This window comes from Cheilinus undulatus, linkage group 23 (genome assembly GCF_018320785.1).
Source record: "Cheilinus undulatus linkage group 23, ASM1832078v1, whole genome shotgun sequence".
NCBI classification, from domain to species: Eukaryota; Metazoa; Chordata; class Actinopteri; order Labriformes; family Labridae; genus Cheilinus; species Cheilinus undulatus.
Window position 1 is genome coordinate 28,802,635 of NC_054887.1, and position 17,278 is coordinate 28,819,912.

General features: G+C 37.1%; 1 protein-coding gene across 1 annotated transcript; it reads right to left on the reverse strand.

Annotated features, from left to right (window-relative positions):
* Positions 1-196: 196 nt before the first annotated feature.
* On the reverse strand, positions 197-15,412 carry gnsa (glucosamine (N-acetyl)-6-sulfatase a). Its single transcript, XM_041780328.1, has 14 exons — positions 15,094-15,412; positions 11,871-11,930; positions 11,544-11,747; positions 8,744-8,809; positions 7,326-7,424; positions 5,605-5,772; positions 5,414-5,496; positions 5,108-5,226; positions 4,678-4,781; positions 4,019-4,120; positions 2,395-2,505; positions 2,187-2,297; positions 1,812-1,972; positions 197-1,631 (listed from the first exon to the last, which is right to left on the reverse strand). Exons 1-14 carry the CDS (start codon positions 15,253-15,255, stop codon positions 1,556-1,558), a joined length of 1,626 nt encoding a protein of 541 aa, XP_041636262.1. The 5' UTR covers positions 15,256-15,412; the 3' UTR covers positions 197-1,555.
* Positions 15,413-17,278: the final 1,866 nt, after the last annotated feature.

The following is a 17,278-nucleotide window of genomic DNA, read 5'->3' on the forward strand; positions in this document are numbered from 1 at the left end:
ATAAAGTTCTGCCCTCCTCTCTTGATCCTCATCTCAGCTGCCAGCTGCCAAGAGGATCAGGAGAGGAGGGTGGAACTTTCCACATCCATTAAGCTACATCCATTTCCTGAGAGAGGCGGAGTCAGGCCGCTCGTTAACATTTAAAGCCACAGAAACAGAAACAGCTCGTTCTGAGCAGGGCTGAAACTGAGGGGTTTTAGACATACAAAAATCCAATATTGGAGTGTTTTTTCAGCAACAAACTTCACAGGCATGTTTTGGGGACCTCTGAGACCGATATAAACTTGACTTAAAGGAGTAAAATATGTGACCTTTAACATCCCTCAAGGGTGACTGAATATCAAGTGGGCAGCACTGAAGTACAGATATTCACACTGCATGGAAAATGCATCTCAAATGAGTATCTGACATAAGATCTGACCTACCCCTGCATCATTTTTGTTTTAAAGACTAATGTGACGTTGTTTTTAGCTGCTGGGCCATCATCTGGTAGGGATGTTAATGCACAGTGAAAGCAGTAGTGTCACTCACAAGAGTGAAACAGCGAGTTTGAATTTACTAAGTTTAAGAAAATAAATTTGTGAAAACTCTTTTTTAGATTTAAAGAATTTTCTGATGAGTAATGGAAACCCACTTAAAAGTAAAAAGTTGATCCCTTCAAGAAAATGGTAAAGCATAAAATTGGCTGATGATTTTTGCCTGGCTAAGGTTGAGAATTGTGTCCATCTATAAACAAATAATCAACAAACTGTAACAGAAAAGCACTATTGTGTTGAAGACAAAGTAGGATGTAGTAAGGAGCTGTGCAATGTCAAAAGTCATTTATACATGTGTGGGAAATTGCAACTTGAATTGCCGTTGCAGGATGCATTATGATTGTTTGATCTGTATTTTTAAGTTTTATTCCTCTTTATGATATTTATTTCCTCAAAATTGTGTCAAAATTTACCCTTCAGAGATTAAACTTGACTTGGTTTTATCACTGACATGGCTTTACATGCTCAAGTTTATAGATGTATTTCTGTCTTTGTTGATCATTTTCCAACTTATCCTGAGGACCATCTGAATGCAGCAAACTAAACTCAGACACCCTCGACTATGAAAACATCTTTTTAAACTGGCTTCTTTATGGATCAGTGATATGCACGTCTCACGTGGGTAAAAACAACAATAAATGGGTCACATTCTTGTTCAAAAATGATATGAGTGAGCGAGCGGGCATCCGTGTGGCGCTCTTAAATCTCATCAAACAACAGGATGTGAATAAATGGTGTGGCGTGTTCATCCATCCTGAATAATTTGGCTTCTCTACACACAAACTCACAAAAAAGCAGTCCAAACTGGAGGCTTCACAGGTGCACCCCAAAGAGGCCTTCCGTCTCCATGGCAACACACCTATTTTCTACAATGTGACCCCACCTGATCCCTTCTCCATCCATCTGCAGAGAAACTGGCTCAGGAGGCCCGAAAACAAGGCAACAACAGCAGGAGAGGCCGAGTACGAGCAACAGCGTGGCCCTCCTTCCTCCGTCTGTCTTCTACTTGTCTCCTTCTCTTATTTCATCCTCTGCCGGAGTCTGCTGAGCCGCCAGCTGTGGCTCGTAAACATCTGCCGAGGGTCGAATTTATAACTGGAGACACAAAAGAAGAAAAGTTGAAGATTCTGGTTGAATAAAACTATTTTTAAGTACTTTGACAGTCCCAGTGCAGGTTGTTTTTCTTGTGAATACACATTTAAAGTAGAAATGTGAAGCAATGGGCTGTTTTGCGCATCTTTAATGTGCTGAATGTGCTTAATGTGATGAACTGACCTTGGATCGTATACTCCAGGGGTCCGACACGATTGTCCGGAGCAGGACTGCAGCATCATCAGCCGGTGGTTCATCTTCTCCAGGACTTCCTGGTCGATGGTTTTTGCGATGTTTTTCAGCTGGAAGGGATCTGATGTCACATTGTAGACCTCTACAAACACCTACAGGGGTAGAAAGCAACACTGTTATTCATGTAAACTGCCCTTTATCACTGTGTCATTTATCATTTTACCACCAGATGGCGCCACAGTGAGAAATAAGTGATTATTCCCAGCATATTTGAACAGGCAATTCTTATATTTTTGACTGCATTTATAGTCCTTGAGTTCATAAGAGATGATGCAAAATTAGCAGACTATAATGGCGATCTCTCACCTCATTGTCGTCGAACTCGCAGTACTGCAGGTCTGCAGAGGGAGCGACGGTGCGCACGCAGGCATAGGTGTTGTTAAATGAATCCTCACACACACAGTCTGGGAAACACTCCTGCAGAAACACATGAACAAAAGATGAAATTGTGTTTGAATCTGCTGATACCTCTGATTTCTCCCCACAGATGTAACAATAAAGTCTCATTTCATACCGACACTCCAGGTCCCAGCAGGGGGCAGGACGGGTCTGTCACGTTCCTTCCTTCTCCCTCATACTCCACCAGGATGTCAGTTCTCCAACAAGTGCTGTTCATCTTCCCCTCCTGGTGACACAAATGCACAGTCTATGTGAAGACAGATCATTATACAGATTCCTGTACTGATCTTTTGGGATATATTTAGAAGTCTGACTTAACTGTGATCTTGCCTTTTATTTGTTTTGAATACTTGCATTTATTTTATGACCATTTAAAATACTTAAGGTGATTCCTCACCTCTAGTTTGTGTGCTCTGGTCTGAATCAAGGTCCAGTTTGTTAGACTGCTGCATTATTACATCAAGTTTGTGTTCTCAAATAGACTTAAATGTGTGATGTGTGTGGAAAATCCCCCCTTATTGGTCAATTTCTTGCAGTGCATGAGGACATCTATACTAGCATACAACTCTGACACCAAAACCTGAAATAAATTAAATAAAAATTGTGCAAGGAGCAAACTTTGTTTATCACGTTGTGTAGAAATGATCTTTATCAATGTGACAGCGTAACTGAATTACATCACTTGCACTTATTAAACAGCAGCAGATGACATTTAACAGGAGAGATAAAAAAGATTCAGGACAATGGGGACAGAATCAGCATGCTCACAGCAAGCAGAGAGTACGCTCATTAATTGATCTCTTACCGTGCTGCGTCTCCAAAAATAAACCAATAAAAATACATTCAGGTAAAGGTTATGTTGTGGAGATGCTGGGTGTACATGACATTCGTAATTGTTCTCATAAAGACAGCAGTCTGATGAGAGATGGTAAAAAACCTTGCATGAGTGTTTCTGAAGCTCCTCCATGTCTGTTAGTGGTTTTAAACACACGTTCCTCTGCTATGGTGGCTGGTTTGGCTCAAAAAAGCTCAATGCTTCCTAAATGAGGTCAGATTGTGGTTGGTTTATGTTTGTAACACAAACAAACTGCATCAGAATACAAATAAAAGTGTACTAGGACTCTGCTTTTCACCTCAGTTGTGTTGTTTGGTCCACCCCAGAATTCTGTTGCTAGCTGTAGCACACTAGCTCACACAAACCCGAGTTCATTTCAACTGAATCAGTCAGGTTAGGTGTGAACACAACCTTGATAATACTTGAAAATAGTTAAGGGATTTCTTTCACATTAGGCACAGTTATTTTGTACCGTACCTAACCAAGGTTGCTCCCACTCCCCTCTCCTCTGTTTGTCGACTGTCACATTCATCATGTCTCAGCACACTTGCATATGTATGCAGTCTGATACAGTAGGTGGTGTAAAGACCTCGTACTTAAACATGATTGCATTCACATCTCCCATGTTTGGTGCCTGAGTCCACATGCAGAGACCATCTCTTCAAGCAGACTTTGGGGTCAAGTGCACTAGGATTAGAGCCAGGGTCCCAAATTTAAAACCATCCTCAGACAGACTAACAGATTTGTTTGAAGTTCATTAATAAATAAAAGAAAAATAACAAGCCTCAGCTTTGATAATAGCTAACATGATGAAGCGCAGTGTTAAATTAATGAGATCTTGACCCTTGACCACATCTGTAAGCTAAACAGAACAGTTATACCCAGAATAATAACTTCATCTCACCATGACAGGCAGGAAGGACATGCCGTCCATCTGCGTCTTGTTGACATCGTAGCCGGCGATATCCAGGATGGTCGGACCGAGGTCTACGTTCGCCACCAGCAACTGTCAAAAAAATGTTCCACGTTATTCCATCTTAGAGGGAGTAGTGTGCTTTTTTGAAGCCCTGTGTTGATAATATCTTATGAATGAATGTCTCATTAAAGAAATTTAAATCTAAAAAAATGAAGTACAAACTTTTATATCCTAACCTTGTAAAAGAATCTTATCCTCAGAAACAAAGACAGTAATGTCAGGGAGGCTTTAATAACAACATTTAGATCAGGGCCAGTTAATCTAAAGTCTCTTTATACTGAATTAAGACTATTTATGCAATGAAAACTGTGGTCAGGAAACCAGAATTTTGAAGACATTTTGCTGCTGTAATTTCAATAGATTGATCAGCCAAGCTGGTAGATCAGCAGCAGAGAATAACAGTCTGTCTTCTAATTTCTCTTGGATATCACAGCCAGGATGACTTTTTAAGAGCTACACAGCAGTATTTCTTAATTTTACCAACACATTCACATTTAGAATTTGTATCAGAGGTAGATAAGACTAGACACAGGTGCAGATATAAACCTATCTGTAACATGTTTACATGTGGTGGTTTATTTGTGTACCTTGCTTGTCTGGTTGGGTTTGATATCTGGTCCTCTGACCATGAGAGGAACTCTGATGTCGAACTCGTAGAGCTGCCGTTTGTCCAGAGGAAGAGAGAACTGACCTGAAACACACGTGTTCAAATACTTCATTCAGTTTAAGTTATTTGACCTATATTGGTACATTTCTAATCCATTTTGTCTTCAAAACATGTCAATTAGAAAACGTTAGCTTAACGCTCTTCATAACAGCGTGACTTAAACCTCCACGAAGGCCTCATGTTCCACTTGTTGTGGACTTTGTGCCTGTTGACATAACTTTACCAAATCCTTCCAACAATGTCTGAATCACTCGTTCCTTCCTTCCTTGTTTGTCATTTAAGTTCATTTCTTTACAGTCAGTTTGAAATGTGTAATAATAATAATAATAAAAGTGTTTCTGTACAGGTACCTGTGTGGTAGCCGTTGTCAGAGGTAAAGAAGACGTAGGTGTTGTCTAATTCTCCTCTGATTTCAAGCCTCTTCACTATTTTCTCCACCAGGTCGTCGACTGACAGCAGAGTTCTCCACCTGCAGGGAAACCAAGTAAAACTACATCATTTCCTGGTAAAAGGCACTAAAATTTGGCATTAAACTCTGACTCTTCACCAACTTTGAAAGACTAAATAAGGAGTAGAAGAGCAAAGACAATGTGAACATTGAGTGTGCTGAAGTGGGAAAGTGAATGATTAAAATGCAGACAGAAGCATTTACTGACCGATTCCTGAAAGCATTGTCTAGGAACTGAATGGAGGAGTTGGTCATGGGAGTTTTAGCCTGTCTTATGAGCCAGTGTTTGTCCTGAGGGGAGAAAAGTAAGAAAACAAAAGGTTCTCTTTTTGAATCCACAGAATGATCTGATTTAATCAACGTTTCGTTTCATTTCAAAAGTCCAGAGAGCAGCTGCACCTTCCCGTGGACGTTGAAGTTGGGGTCTCTGGGAGCTTTCGTCTCATTGTAGCTGTTCTGGTACTGTGGCGCCGCCGTCCACGGGGAGTGTGGGGCTGGCGTGGACACCATCATGAAGAACGGCTGGTAGTTTGATTTATAGCTGAGGAAGTCCAGAGACATGTTCGCCTACAGGACAGAATAGGAAAAGAGAACGTCGTAGTAATAAAACACAATTCTTATTATGACGCTTAATTTTGCTGATATGTCACTGCTACTAGTTTAGTAGGAATAACCTTTTTACTAAGTTTTCCATGTATCAAGTAGACATAGCTGAGAAGATGTACTTCTGTGTCATGCTGCTAAATTTAGTAGTTCTTTTTTTAAAGAATGGGAACAATTTCTAACTTCTTGTTTATAAATGTGTGTCCTCATCGTTTAACTCACCAGTCAGCAAATTTGTTTATTCAAGAAGTCTTTTCAGTGTTTCTTAAAGATGCATGTGCTAACATGTGTCTGTTACAGACTGATACGGAGAAGAAAAAGAGTGTGGGGGGAAAAAAAAGAATTCTAAAAAAGTTGGGGCGCTGTGTAAAATATAAATAAAAACAGAAGTTAATGATCATCAAATCTCATAAGCCCATATTTCATTCACAACAGAACATAAACAACATATCAGAAATTGAAACTGAGACATTTTACCATTTAATGAAAATGTTGGCTCATTTTGAATTTGATGGCAGCAATAACAGTTTTTCAATTTTGCCTCAGTATGTTTTAAATGACCTTTGGCCCAGAAAGGACTGGCTTTCACATATGCCCTCTTTTTGTATGACACAGCTTTAACTTGTATTTGTGGATGGCATAGCCAACTGTATTGACAGACAGTGATGTCTGGAAGTGTTCCTGAGCCCATGCAGTGATTTCCGGTACAGAATCATGCCTGTTTTTAATGCAGGGCTGCCTGAGGGCCCTAAGATCACCAGCACTTAATGTTGACCTTCAGCCTTGTCCCTTGCTTACAGAGATTTCTCCAGATTCTCTGTATCTTTTGATGATATTTTGGACCGTAGATGACGGGACCTATACTTCTGAGAGACTCTGCCTCTCTAAAATGCTCCTTTTACACCCAGTCATGTTACTGATCTGTTGCCAATTTCACCTGATTGGTTACAAAATTCTCCTCCAGCTGTTTCTCACTAGTACCACTTACTTTTCCCGCCTTCTGTTTCTCCGTCCCTACTTTTATGAGATGTGTTGTTGCCATCAAATTCCAATTAGCTAATACTTTTCATGAATTGGTGAATGTCTCAGTTTCAACATCTGATATGTTGTTTATGTTCTATTGTGTATAAAACATGGGCTCATGATATTTGAAATGTAACACTTTTATTTATTTATTTAACATTTACACAGCGCCCCAACTTTTTTGGAATCGGTGTGGTAGAAAATACAGAGTGTAAAATTACTGCAGACACTTCTTCTGGTTCAATTATGATAATTTCAGAAGAAATGTTTGATTTTAGGTGCAAAGCAAAAAAAAAAAAAATCTGCTAAATTAAGCAGCTTAAGGTGTCCAAGAGGTTGTTTTTTTTTGCAGGGTATTGAAACTGGTATAAATGTTTTGATTTTTGTTATTATTGTAATTCTTATAATGTGGCAACTCTACTTTGATCTTCTACCAAATAAATAAACATAACATAACTACTGAGTAAGTAAAGAAAGTAACAGTAGAGTCTCACCAGGACATCCGTCAGGTAGTCTTTGCTGTACTCAGCTCCATGTCTTAGAGCTTTTCCATCCACAGACAGAGTGTAGTTATAATATTTAGAGTTCTTTTCCTGCAAAACACAAACAGCTTTTATTGAATACTTGATGGTATTTTTACACTTTTGCTCAAATTAGACAGCTGATTAGACAGATCACCAGTGCAGCTCATGTGTTATCTGGGGTAAACTTTCTGTTAAGAATCACTCCCCTTATAGCCCGGAGAAGAAAGAGAGGATAGAAGTGAAACCCCAGTACAAAATCCTTTAAGGATTACCTCAAATCCATCTCAATCTCGGTCCATCTTATTCTCAGAGAAAATTTAAAACACTTCCCTCACAGTAACATGGATCTGACTTAGACTGGTGGGTGTACGCCCTGTGTTTTCCAGAGTTAGCAGGAAGTATGTTTGCAGATAAGAAACATTTCATTCAAATTAATCATGGTCACATGTGCACAGGCTTTTTTGGTCTTCATGGTCTCAGTTAAAGCCTGAAACACTGAGTACATGCTGTAGCTAAAGAAGCAGAGGTCTTAGAAGGTGATGCAAACAACAAATATTTTCACTGTTAATTATTTTTTCAAATAATATTAGACATCATCTCACATTTTCTGGCATTTTGTAGACCAGCTGCTCTTAAAGATCTCCTTGAAACTCGACAGCTAATTAATTTGTTCAACAGCTTTAAACTCCTGGAACAAAAGAGCTGTGCAGAAACTGCTCCCTGTGTTTCTCTCTGTGTTATGATAAGCTGTCGGGTCATGAGACCAGCTCTCACATCTGTGTTTGTTCAGCAGCACTGAAGATAAACTGCTCTGCAGCACAGACGTGACCTCCGTGTAATAACTTCTGTAATGTAGTTAGAGACGTACAGTAAACTCAACATAATCTCATTTTAGCCCGTTTATTAGCCTGGTTCCTTCTGCAGAGAGACAGCAGTTACATGGATGCAGAATGAAGTTGGATCAGACGTCCTGCAGAAGTCAGCGAGATAAAACCTCCTCTACAAACACTAACATGCTTTGCAAAACCTGCAGAAAGTTTACTGAATGAAAAACTTTGTTGATTTGTTCTTGTTTGTATCAAATGAGGGTTTGGTGTGCTGTGCAGGCTTTGATATTCAGGTACAAAAATCTTCTGGCACCAGTTTCAGTTCTTCATGATGCACTAAAACAGGTGTAGCATGGGTAAAATATCAATAGAGATCAATAAAATACCAAATAAGCACTGAAACCTCACTCTGGCAGGAGGAATATCTGCAGTTTTTGTGCATTACTGCCTCTGCATCCAGGATTTTAAGCATAATACCTGAAGCTTTTACAACATCTGAAACTAAACACTGATATGACAGAAGAGTGAAGCTCTAAAAGGGTTTGAAAGTTGCCCTCTTACCAGTCCGACCCAGTAACTCCAGCCTGGAGGCACATGCTCCACCCCGCCAGCGTCTTCATGGCCGTACTGAAACACACAAACAGCTCAATGTGGATTTGGTTGATGACGTAAACACTGTAGGAAATGTTCTATTATAATAGTAAAAAATAAGGTTGCAGATAGGAAGAAAACCTGCAAATATAACTAGAAAAAATCAAAGTTTTAAAGCTAAACAGTATCTTTCAGTAGGCTAGTGTACATGCATATCAATTTTCTCTTTTTGCATTCAAACACCAGAATATTCACATTTTCTGCTTTTGGTTTCATTGTTTTGCTCTATGTATATCATTAAACTAATACATGTGTGTTGTTTTATTTTGTATGTGTTAAGTATGTGTTTTCTTTCATTTTTGTGATATTTAACATTATTTTATAAAAGACCTCCTCCTGCACAATATACCATCATTTTCCTTACTTTTTGTTTATTTTCTAAGCTGTGCAAAAAAATTAAGAGTATAACTATCACTAAGTTTCATTATTTCCCATTAACTACAGAATTATCTATAAGTATTATCAGCAGGAGAGATTTAAGTACACTTTGTTCACAGCCATGCTAGCACTGGTAAAGCTGTAATCATGTTTTTTGCCAACATATGCATACTAAGTTGGTTTAAATAAAAAAGGCTAACATGCTAATGAGTAGCCGGCATTATCTTTGCCTTAACCGTTTAGCTGGGTAGCATGCAGCATGTACAAGATGACATAAAAAACAAAGTAAAGCTGAGGCTGAAGGGCTGTAGATGGTGGGACATTTAAGGTCTTCACAATTTAACAATAAGGGACATTTTTCTGTAAGTTTTTCTTTCTGCAAGTTACTTCTTACTTTTTCATTTTCTGCCCATCTTAATTTCTGAGAGACTCTGCCTTTCTTATACCCAAAAATTATGTTTTGGGGTTTTTATAACACATTTAGCTATCATTCATCCATATTTTCAATGGCTTCTACAGTATATTTAAGTAACCCTGTGTGATTGGATGCATGTGTGTTTCCCATGCTTGCTGGGGGGTTAGTATTATTTAATGTAATCAATGCAACTACATAACTGAAAGAGTTTTTTTTCTCAGTCCTGTACACTGTTGAGTAAAAACTAATAGCTGACATTTATAGCTCTTATATCGCTAGGGGTAAGGGGAAAATAGGGGTTTACAATTTTCTTAATCTATAAGTAATTTTAGTGAATTATTCACAAGGGAACATTGGAAGCTTTCACACTGAACAGGTGTAAGAATGAGAGAGAAAAACCAAAATAATAAAATAAAATAAAACATTGCAGCCCAAGAAATAAAGGTAATAAATAAATATTACTCTTGCCTTTTTATCATTTACTCTGTTCACATTAGGAGAAATCGGGTCCAAATTCCATAAAGTTGCTCCCTGATTGAATTGTTTAAAAACAATTGGCATAAAAAGTTGACCCAAACTGCCATCCCTAGTGAGACTGTCAACACGTTTTATTGTTTTTCTTCTTTTTTAGATTTGTTCATAGGGCTCTTTTTGATACTATTTAAGGTTTTTGCTTTTATTTTGATAGGATGGCTGAAGAAATACAGGAAATATTGGGGGGGGGGGGCATGTTCTAAACATGCTGGGCTTCAGACTTCTTCATGTTCATGAGGGACAGAGAGGAAAATGTGAACAGAAGAAAAGCAGCATGCTGCATCTGTATCGTATGAATCAGTGTATTTAAGACGATTTCGTTGCTTACACTGAATGCAGTTAAAACACGCTTAAGACTTTTATTTTGTTGCTGTGGTATGAAAACAAGTATTGAATCCCACAGCAAATCAAGGCTTTAAATAAAGTCATGACTTACATCCACAGCGAAGTAATCTTTCAGGGATCACAAGTAATAAGATTGTTAATACTGAGAGTGGAGAAACAAGGTTATGAGTCAATGTTTTCTTATGTTTGACCCAGTTCTTCATCAGAGTATCTGATGAAGAACTGGGTCAGACTTTGAAGAACTTTGACTTCTGGACTTTTATGTCAGTTACAGCACTTCTGTGATGACCTTCACCCTTAATAGTCAACCAAACTATCCCATTATAACTGGATATGTTGGAAACGACTCTAGTTTGATTAATTTTGCTAAGGTATTAGGTTAAAAAGAATAGGGGAACAAAGAATAATGTCAGTTTCTTTGGCTTTTCTATTTTTTTTTCTTGTTTTGTTTTCAGATGCCGGACTTCTGCCTGTGCAAACATTGATAACAAATCTGAAGGTTGAGTTCATCAACAACAGGAACTTTAACTCTTCTGATTTGCAATCAGAGGATGTAAACAAAACCTTCTATCATGGGAAATTATTCCTCTCTTCATTGTTCAGATCAATAAAAATCTACTTGCATACATAATCTTTAACTCACCAATTTTATATATTACCAATGAATGAGGGATGCGCGATATTATCAGCAGATATCAACATTTTTGCTGATAATTACATCCGATATTTTGGCCGTGCATATTAGCATATATCAACTGTAAAATTTGGCCATGTATACTAATAAATTAGTGGAGTATTAGGCTGGACTAGTAGACCTCTGTAAGCTGAGATCTTTTTCTTTTGTTAAGAAAAAGAAAGTTTGTTTCTTTTTTTCATCCTCAAACCTAAAATTGTGTTCAAAGGACTGAAATTTTAGTTATGTAAAACATATTTAAATATCCGTATCAGCTAAAATGAATTTGTAAATATCGGCATATCGTACAAAAATCCAATGTCGTAAAGAGAGTAGCACTGCAAAAATCTGAAGTGATTTTTCACCTGGTTGAGATATTTCCCAGCAAAGAACGTCTGGTATCCATGGTTCTTCAGGATGGCGGGGAAGGTGTGGGCCTCCTCGCTCTTCTGCCACGCTCTGCTGCTGCAGTTTCCCTCTAACGTGTTGTTGATGACGTGGTGGTTGTGTGGGTATTTCCCCGTCAGGATGCTGGCTCGACTGGGGCAGCACAGAGGGCTGGCGACAAACTGGAGGGAGAGGGAGACAGGATGGTGAGAGATGGATAACAGATCTAAAAACTAGAGGAATCTCTTATGTTTCAGCATTTTAATAAACGGTTAAATGACAGCAAAGAGGGGAATGGTACTCACTGCGTTTGTGAATGAAATCCCTGCATCACCTATCAGTTTTTTCGTCTTTTTTAGTGGACTCTGAAAATACATTTTATGTTAAAATGAGACAAACTGAAAAAATTAAGATCATTTAGAAAACTTCAAGTGCCCATGAAATCTAGACCAACATAAAAAATGGTGTTTTATGACTTTGAACACAAGAATATAATCTGATCATTTTATGAATAACATCTTACCTTTTGAAGGAAATATGCAGATAATCAATAGACTTTTAACTATCTTGTGCAGCTTGTAATAGAATTTACTTCTGTACTCATCAACAAATGTAATCAATTAAGTCTTCTTAAAAAAAAAAACAACAACTAAACTAATCTTCACAAATGTGAATTTTGAGTTGAAGTTGTCTAATAATTCCCTGGTTTAGACTTTTAGCCGGACAAAACAAGCCAAACAGAGGGCTCTTTCTTAGTTTCCTGGAAATCTTTGAGTCATTTTCCCTCTATATTTTTAACTTTATGCAGAAAACAAAGACTCAGTTGTAAAATAGTAGATTGTCTTACAAATAATCAGCTTAAGCTGTAGCTTTAGTTTTGATGCTGGTTTTGGTTCATGATGAGATTTTGAAGCTATAGTATGCAGAATTTAGCACTGAAATGTCTATTTTAAGAAAAAAAGTGAATAATATGTTTATGTTTCATTGACAAATTTTACAAAATGAGGGAGAAAAGCGGTTAAGAGTGGCCTTCCTGGTTTTCCTTGCAAGCATTCCCAAAATTCTTTGCAGGTAGCAAACACACATCCTGCAAACACAACTAGCAGCTGTCAGTTTACAGTGGAAAAAAATGCCCTAAAGTTGAGGATTCTGCTTGTGATTCTGCTCTCTGCCAGTGTGTGCAGCTGTTCAGCCAAAATATCAAACATGCAAGCAGTTCAGAGCAGCTGGTCATCTGTTGATTAACAGCTGCTTTCCTTCTTCAGCACTCTTGTTTTTTTTTTTCAGACTAACTGGATAGCGTGCCACTCACTCTGACTCTGTCTGCTCTTCACTTAAATCAAAGTGAGAGGGTCAGAGATCAAGGTGCGCTGTGCTGGAAAGTAGGGGACAATCCATTTACCACAAAGGACAAAACCAGTAGACAAAACAAGTTCAACACGACAAGGTGCTAGGTAATTGTTTAATCTTGGTTATCTTGTTTTGTGGGAGGCTAAAATCACAAATAGAAACTTGATTAATTGTCCCGCACTACTTTAAAGTGTAGTCTAAGGTCTGAAGTTTTACCTCTGATTTTCTTGTTCTTAAAAAAGGCAGTTTCTCAGAAAGGTCTCAGGGAACCACCCTGTTTATTTGTTGTTTATCAGGATAACTGATTTTAAATTTAAAGTATAAGCTCCATAAAAAGGCTGAAACTTAATTTAGTGCTCTACAACACTCACCGTCTATCAGCGGGTTGCTGCAGAGCTGTCTGGAGCTCTCAAAAAGGCAAGAAGTGTGGCCAAGAATAAACCCTGTGAAGTCAGCTTTGTTTTTGGGTGAAAATAGTATCAGAGATGACAAGAAAAAGGATTTTAACAAGGATCTGAAGTTGAACACAGGGAGGCCACACCCACAAATCAAGACCACCAACGACCAAAAACTCATGAATGTATTAACAGTGATTCCCAAAGTGGGGCCTGAAGCAATGATAAGGGGGCTGTTGCCAAGGCCAATTAATAACATTTAGGGAAATGGCTGTAAATATCTGCCTAGGTCAGCTATAAATATTGTGTAGTATCAGCTGTATATATTTGGGTCTACATCAGCTGTAAATATCAGCCTATATTAGCTATAAATATCGGCCTATATAAGTGTTACCTATCAGCTTTTATTGGCAATAAATATTGGTTTATATCGGCTGTAAGTATAGGCTGTAAATATCAGCCTATATTGGCTTTAAATATCAGTCTATGTCAGTTATAAATAACTGCTTGTATCGGCTGTAAATATTAGCCTATATCAACTGTAAAAAATGGTCTATATTGGCTGTAAATACTGGCCTATGTGAGCTGCAATTATCAGCCTATGTCAACGTTAAACATTGGCCTATATTGCCTTTAAATATCAGCCTACATCAGCTTTAAATATCATCATATATTGGCTGTAAATATCAGCTTATGCACTTTAAAGAGTCTTTTGAGGATTGAAATATTATGTCTGACTTACATTTATATAACAGTATCAATATTGGAATCTGCTTTAAGGAATTTGTAACCATTGGCATCCCATGTTGTGCATCTATCTGCCAAAGAAGGGGCCTGGTAGAAGAAGTTGGAGAGTCACCATGTTAACCTATGCTACATGTCAAAACATAGATTTAACACTTACATAAGCCACTAACTGTTTCAGACTGGCAAAAGGTCATATTTGACATGTTAACTATGATAACTGACACAAAGGTCTATTTTCAGGTAGGCACATGCTAGACCAAAGGCAAACGGCTGAAAGATAAAGGGAGGCTCTTTCATCTACTAGTTTATTCACTCAGTTTGGTCATGCTTACCCAAAGTTTAATTTGGTCTTTAGATACCTCACTTTGTCTCTGATATACGGTCACAATAAGAGTAAGGGGTAAATTCCTTTACTGGAAGGTGCTTGATGTCATTTACAATTAAACGGCTTAAAAAAATATTGGTATTGTATCTGTTAAATTGAGTTTGGAGATATTGACATCCCAGACATAAGTAAAAATAATAATAATCTAGTACAGTGCAGACAGTAGACAGTCTGCTTCTAAAAGAGGCTTAAACACCTCATCAGTCTTTAGGGGCAACGCTAGATAGATACAGTTGTTGAAAAGACCTCATTGTTGATGCCTACTTCGAAAACATGCAGGCTGGTCTCTGGCAGTTTCAGTCTTTATGCTGTGCCCACTTTGAACACGGATTATATTCCTAAATCAGATTTTTGAATGGAATTTGGTCCATGTAACCAGCTGAGGGGTTTGATAGGAGGGAGGGTGCTGTTTTCTGTTTAAACGGTGGGACCAAGTGATGAGGCTGCTGACTCTGTAAGATGCCGAAATGATGTGTCCAACCCGGAGGAATGCGGGCACTCAGCTCCAATACAAAAATCGAGACATAGTCTAGTCTGAATCAATTAATTATGCGACTAAATCGAGAAAGGACATAGTCACGACCCTCTAATGGGCCAATTAATCATTAATCTGCATGCAAAATGAGGTCAAAACCAGAATAACGGACTCACCAGACCCCCGATAGCGATGTCCAGGTCATCAGTAAGGATTAAAACAATGTTGGGTCTCCTGTATGAGGTCGCAGACCCCCCGGTGCTCAGGTAGACCCACAAAGTGACGCAGATAAGGACACAGTTTAATAAGCTAAACGGACACGACCGATTTAAACCCATTTTCTTTAATTTAATCTAAAACTACAAATGCTTTCCGCCTCTTCCTTCAGCTAGGTGTCTAATACGAGCGTGAAATGTTGTCAGTGAGTCCTCTCCACAGAAAATCACACAAGAACAGACTCGGCCCTGTTTCTGTTACAGACAACACTTCCTTGTTTTCTGGTCATGCGCTGCTCGGCTACGGAAGCCCTGAGTCAGCTGATGTGGAGACGTGACGCCCCCAGCATGACTAATGACTAAACACAACAGTTAGCTTAACATTTTTAAGAAAAAAAATGGTTTCCCACCCGTTTATATATAATTGTGTAATTGTTTTATTATTCCGCTGTCCGATTTTTTTTTAAATATAAACAATGTAGAGCCTTTCTACCTGGAAAAGCCGCTGATATACTCACTTTAAAGTAACTGTTGCGTTGTTTTGGTCCCAAATAAGGAAAGGAGTATGTGCCAAATTGGGTTAACACGTTTTTGGTCAAACAAAAAACAAACAACAACAAAAAAAAACGTATAAAATGATAAAATCACACTTTAGAGATATATGAATATATACGGAAGAGTATAAGGGCCACTGAAAAAAAAATTGAGACGATTTTTTTTTTCAGTTGTGAGAAGAAAGTCCGAATTCTGAGATAAAAGTCAGAATTCTGACTTTAATTTAAGAATTCTGACTTTTTTCTCACAAATGAAGAAAAATCGCCTAATACTCTTCCGTAAATATATATATATATATATATATATATATATATATATATATATATATATATAACAACAAAGAATAAAAAACAATAAATAGGCCTTTATGAAACAAAATAAATAACTAAACAATACAGTAATGAAATAAATGAATAAAAAATAACAAATAAAGTAAAATAAATAAAATAAAATATAATAAATAGATAAACAGAGTAGATAGGTATGAAAATAAAATAAAATAAAAATAAATAATAATAATAATAAAAAATAAGAATAAAATAAAAATAAATAATAAATAAATAAAATGAAAATAAAAACAACTAAAATTACATTGTTTTTAAATAACAGTGTTAAAGATATGATATTTTTCATTTTCTTTCAGGATTGTTTTCCATTAATGTAATGATTATAAATAAAAAAATAAATTTAATTTAAAAAAATAAAATAAAATGTTAAATGAGTTGCTTTTTAGCATTTATATTTTTGACATATTTTAGAAAATGATTGCTCAACTCCCTTAATATTAATAAGGTATTTCAAAACTATGAAACAAAACACAATGTATAATGTGTTAAACAAATGTTCATTACTACAGAAGCCCTTATACATCCATGCAGTTTACTTTATTCTTTTTTTTACATCATAATAATTTATCTCTTCATCTACAACTAATAACACTTATTTTCCAAAGATGGGTTAATTTCTCAAGTCCTTCTCTCTTGACTCATGTCACTATCTTAAGACAACAAAACAACCTTAACAATAAGTTATTTTCTCAGCATCTTGAGATAGGGACTGAAGTAGTCTCTTATTCCAGAACAAACAGCTTTGTTATCTCAGGTACACAAGAAAATGTACTCAAGATCATGAGAAAACAACCAAAATGTACTCATCATTAGGTAAAACATTCTTAAGTTCAATGTAAAGATGCATATCCTCTTGGAGCTTCCAACAAATCTGAATTTGGTTTATCGCCAAAACTTAAAAATATTAATAAAAATTTAATCGGATGATTGGGGGAAATCAGAAAATTAAACTGAATATGGATTAAGTATGTACAATAGTTCATTGGACTGAACTGCTAAATTCAAGGTGGTCCAACATACTTTAAAATAATGACTTCATCCTGTGTTTCCAAAAATGTGATTTAAAGAAATTAAAGAAACTCTGCTCACATGAAAAATCAAATACTCCATATATGATGTGTTCTTGCAGATTATTAATTTCACAGAGCCTCTAAGTGGCTACTATTTCTTTGTTTTTCTTGATAATTAGTCATTTCTGGCAGTTGCTCGTGTTATTGGCTTATTTATGTCATTATGTTGACATA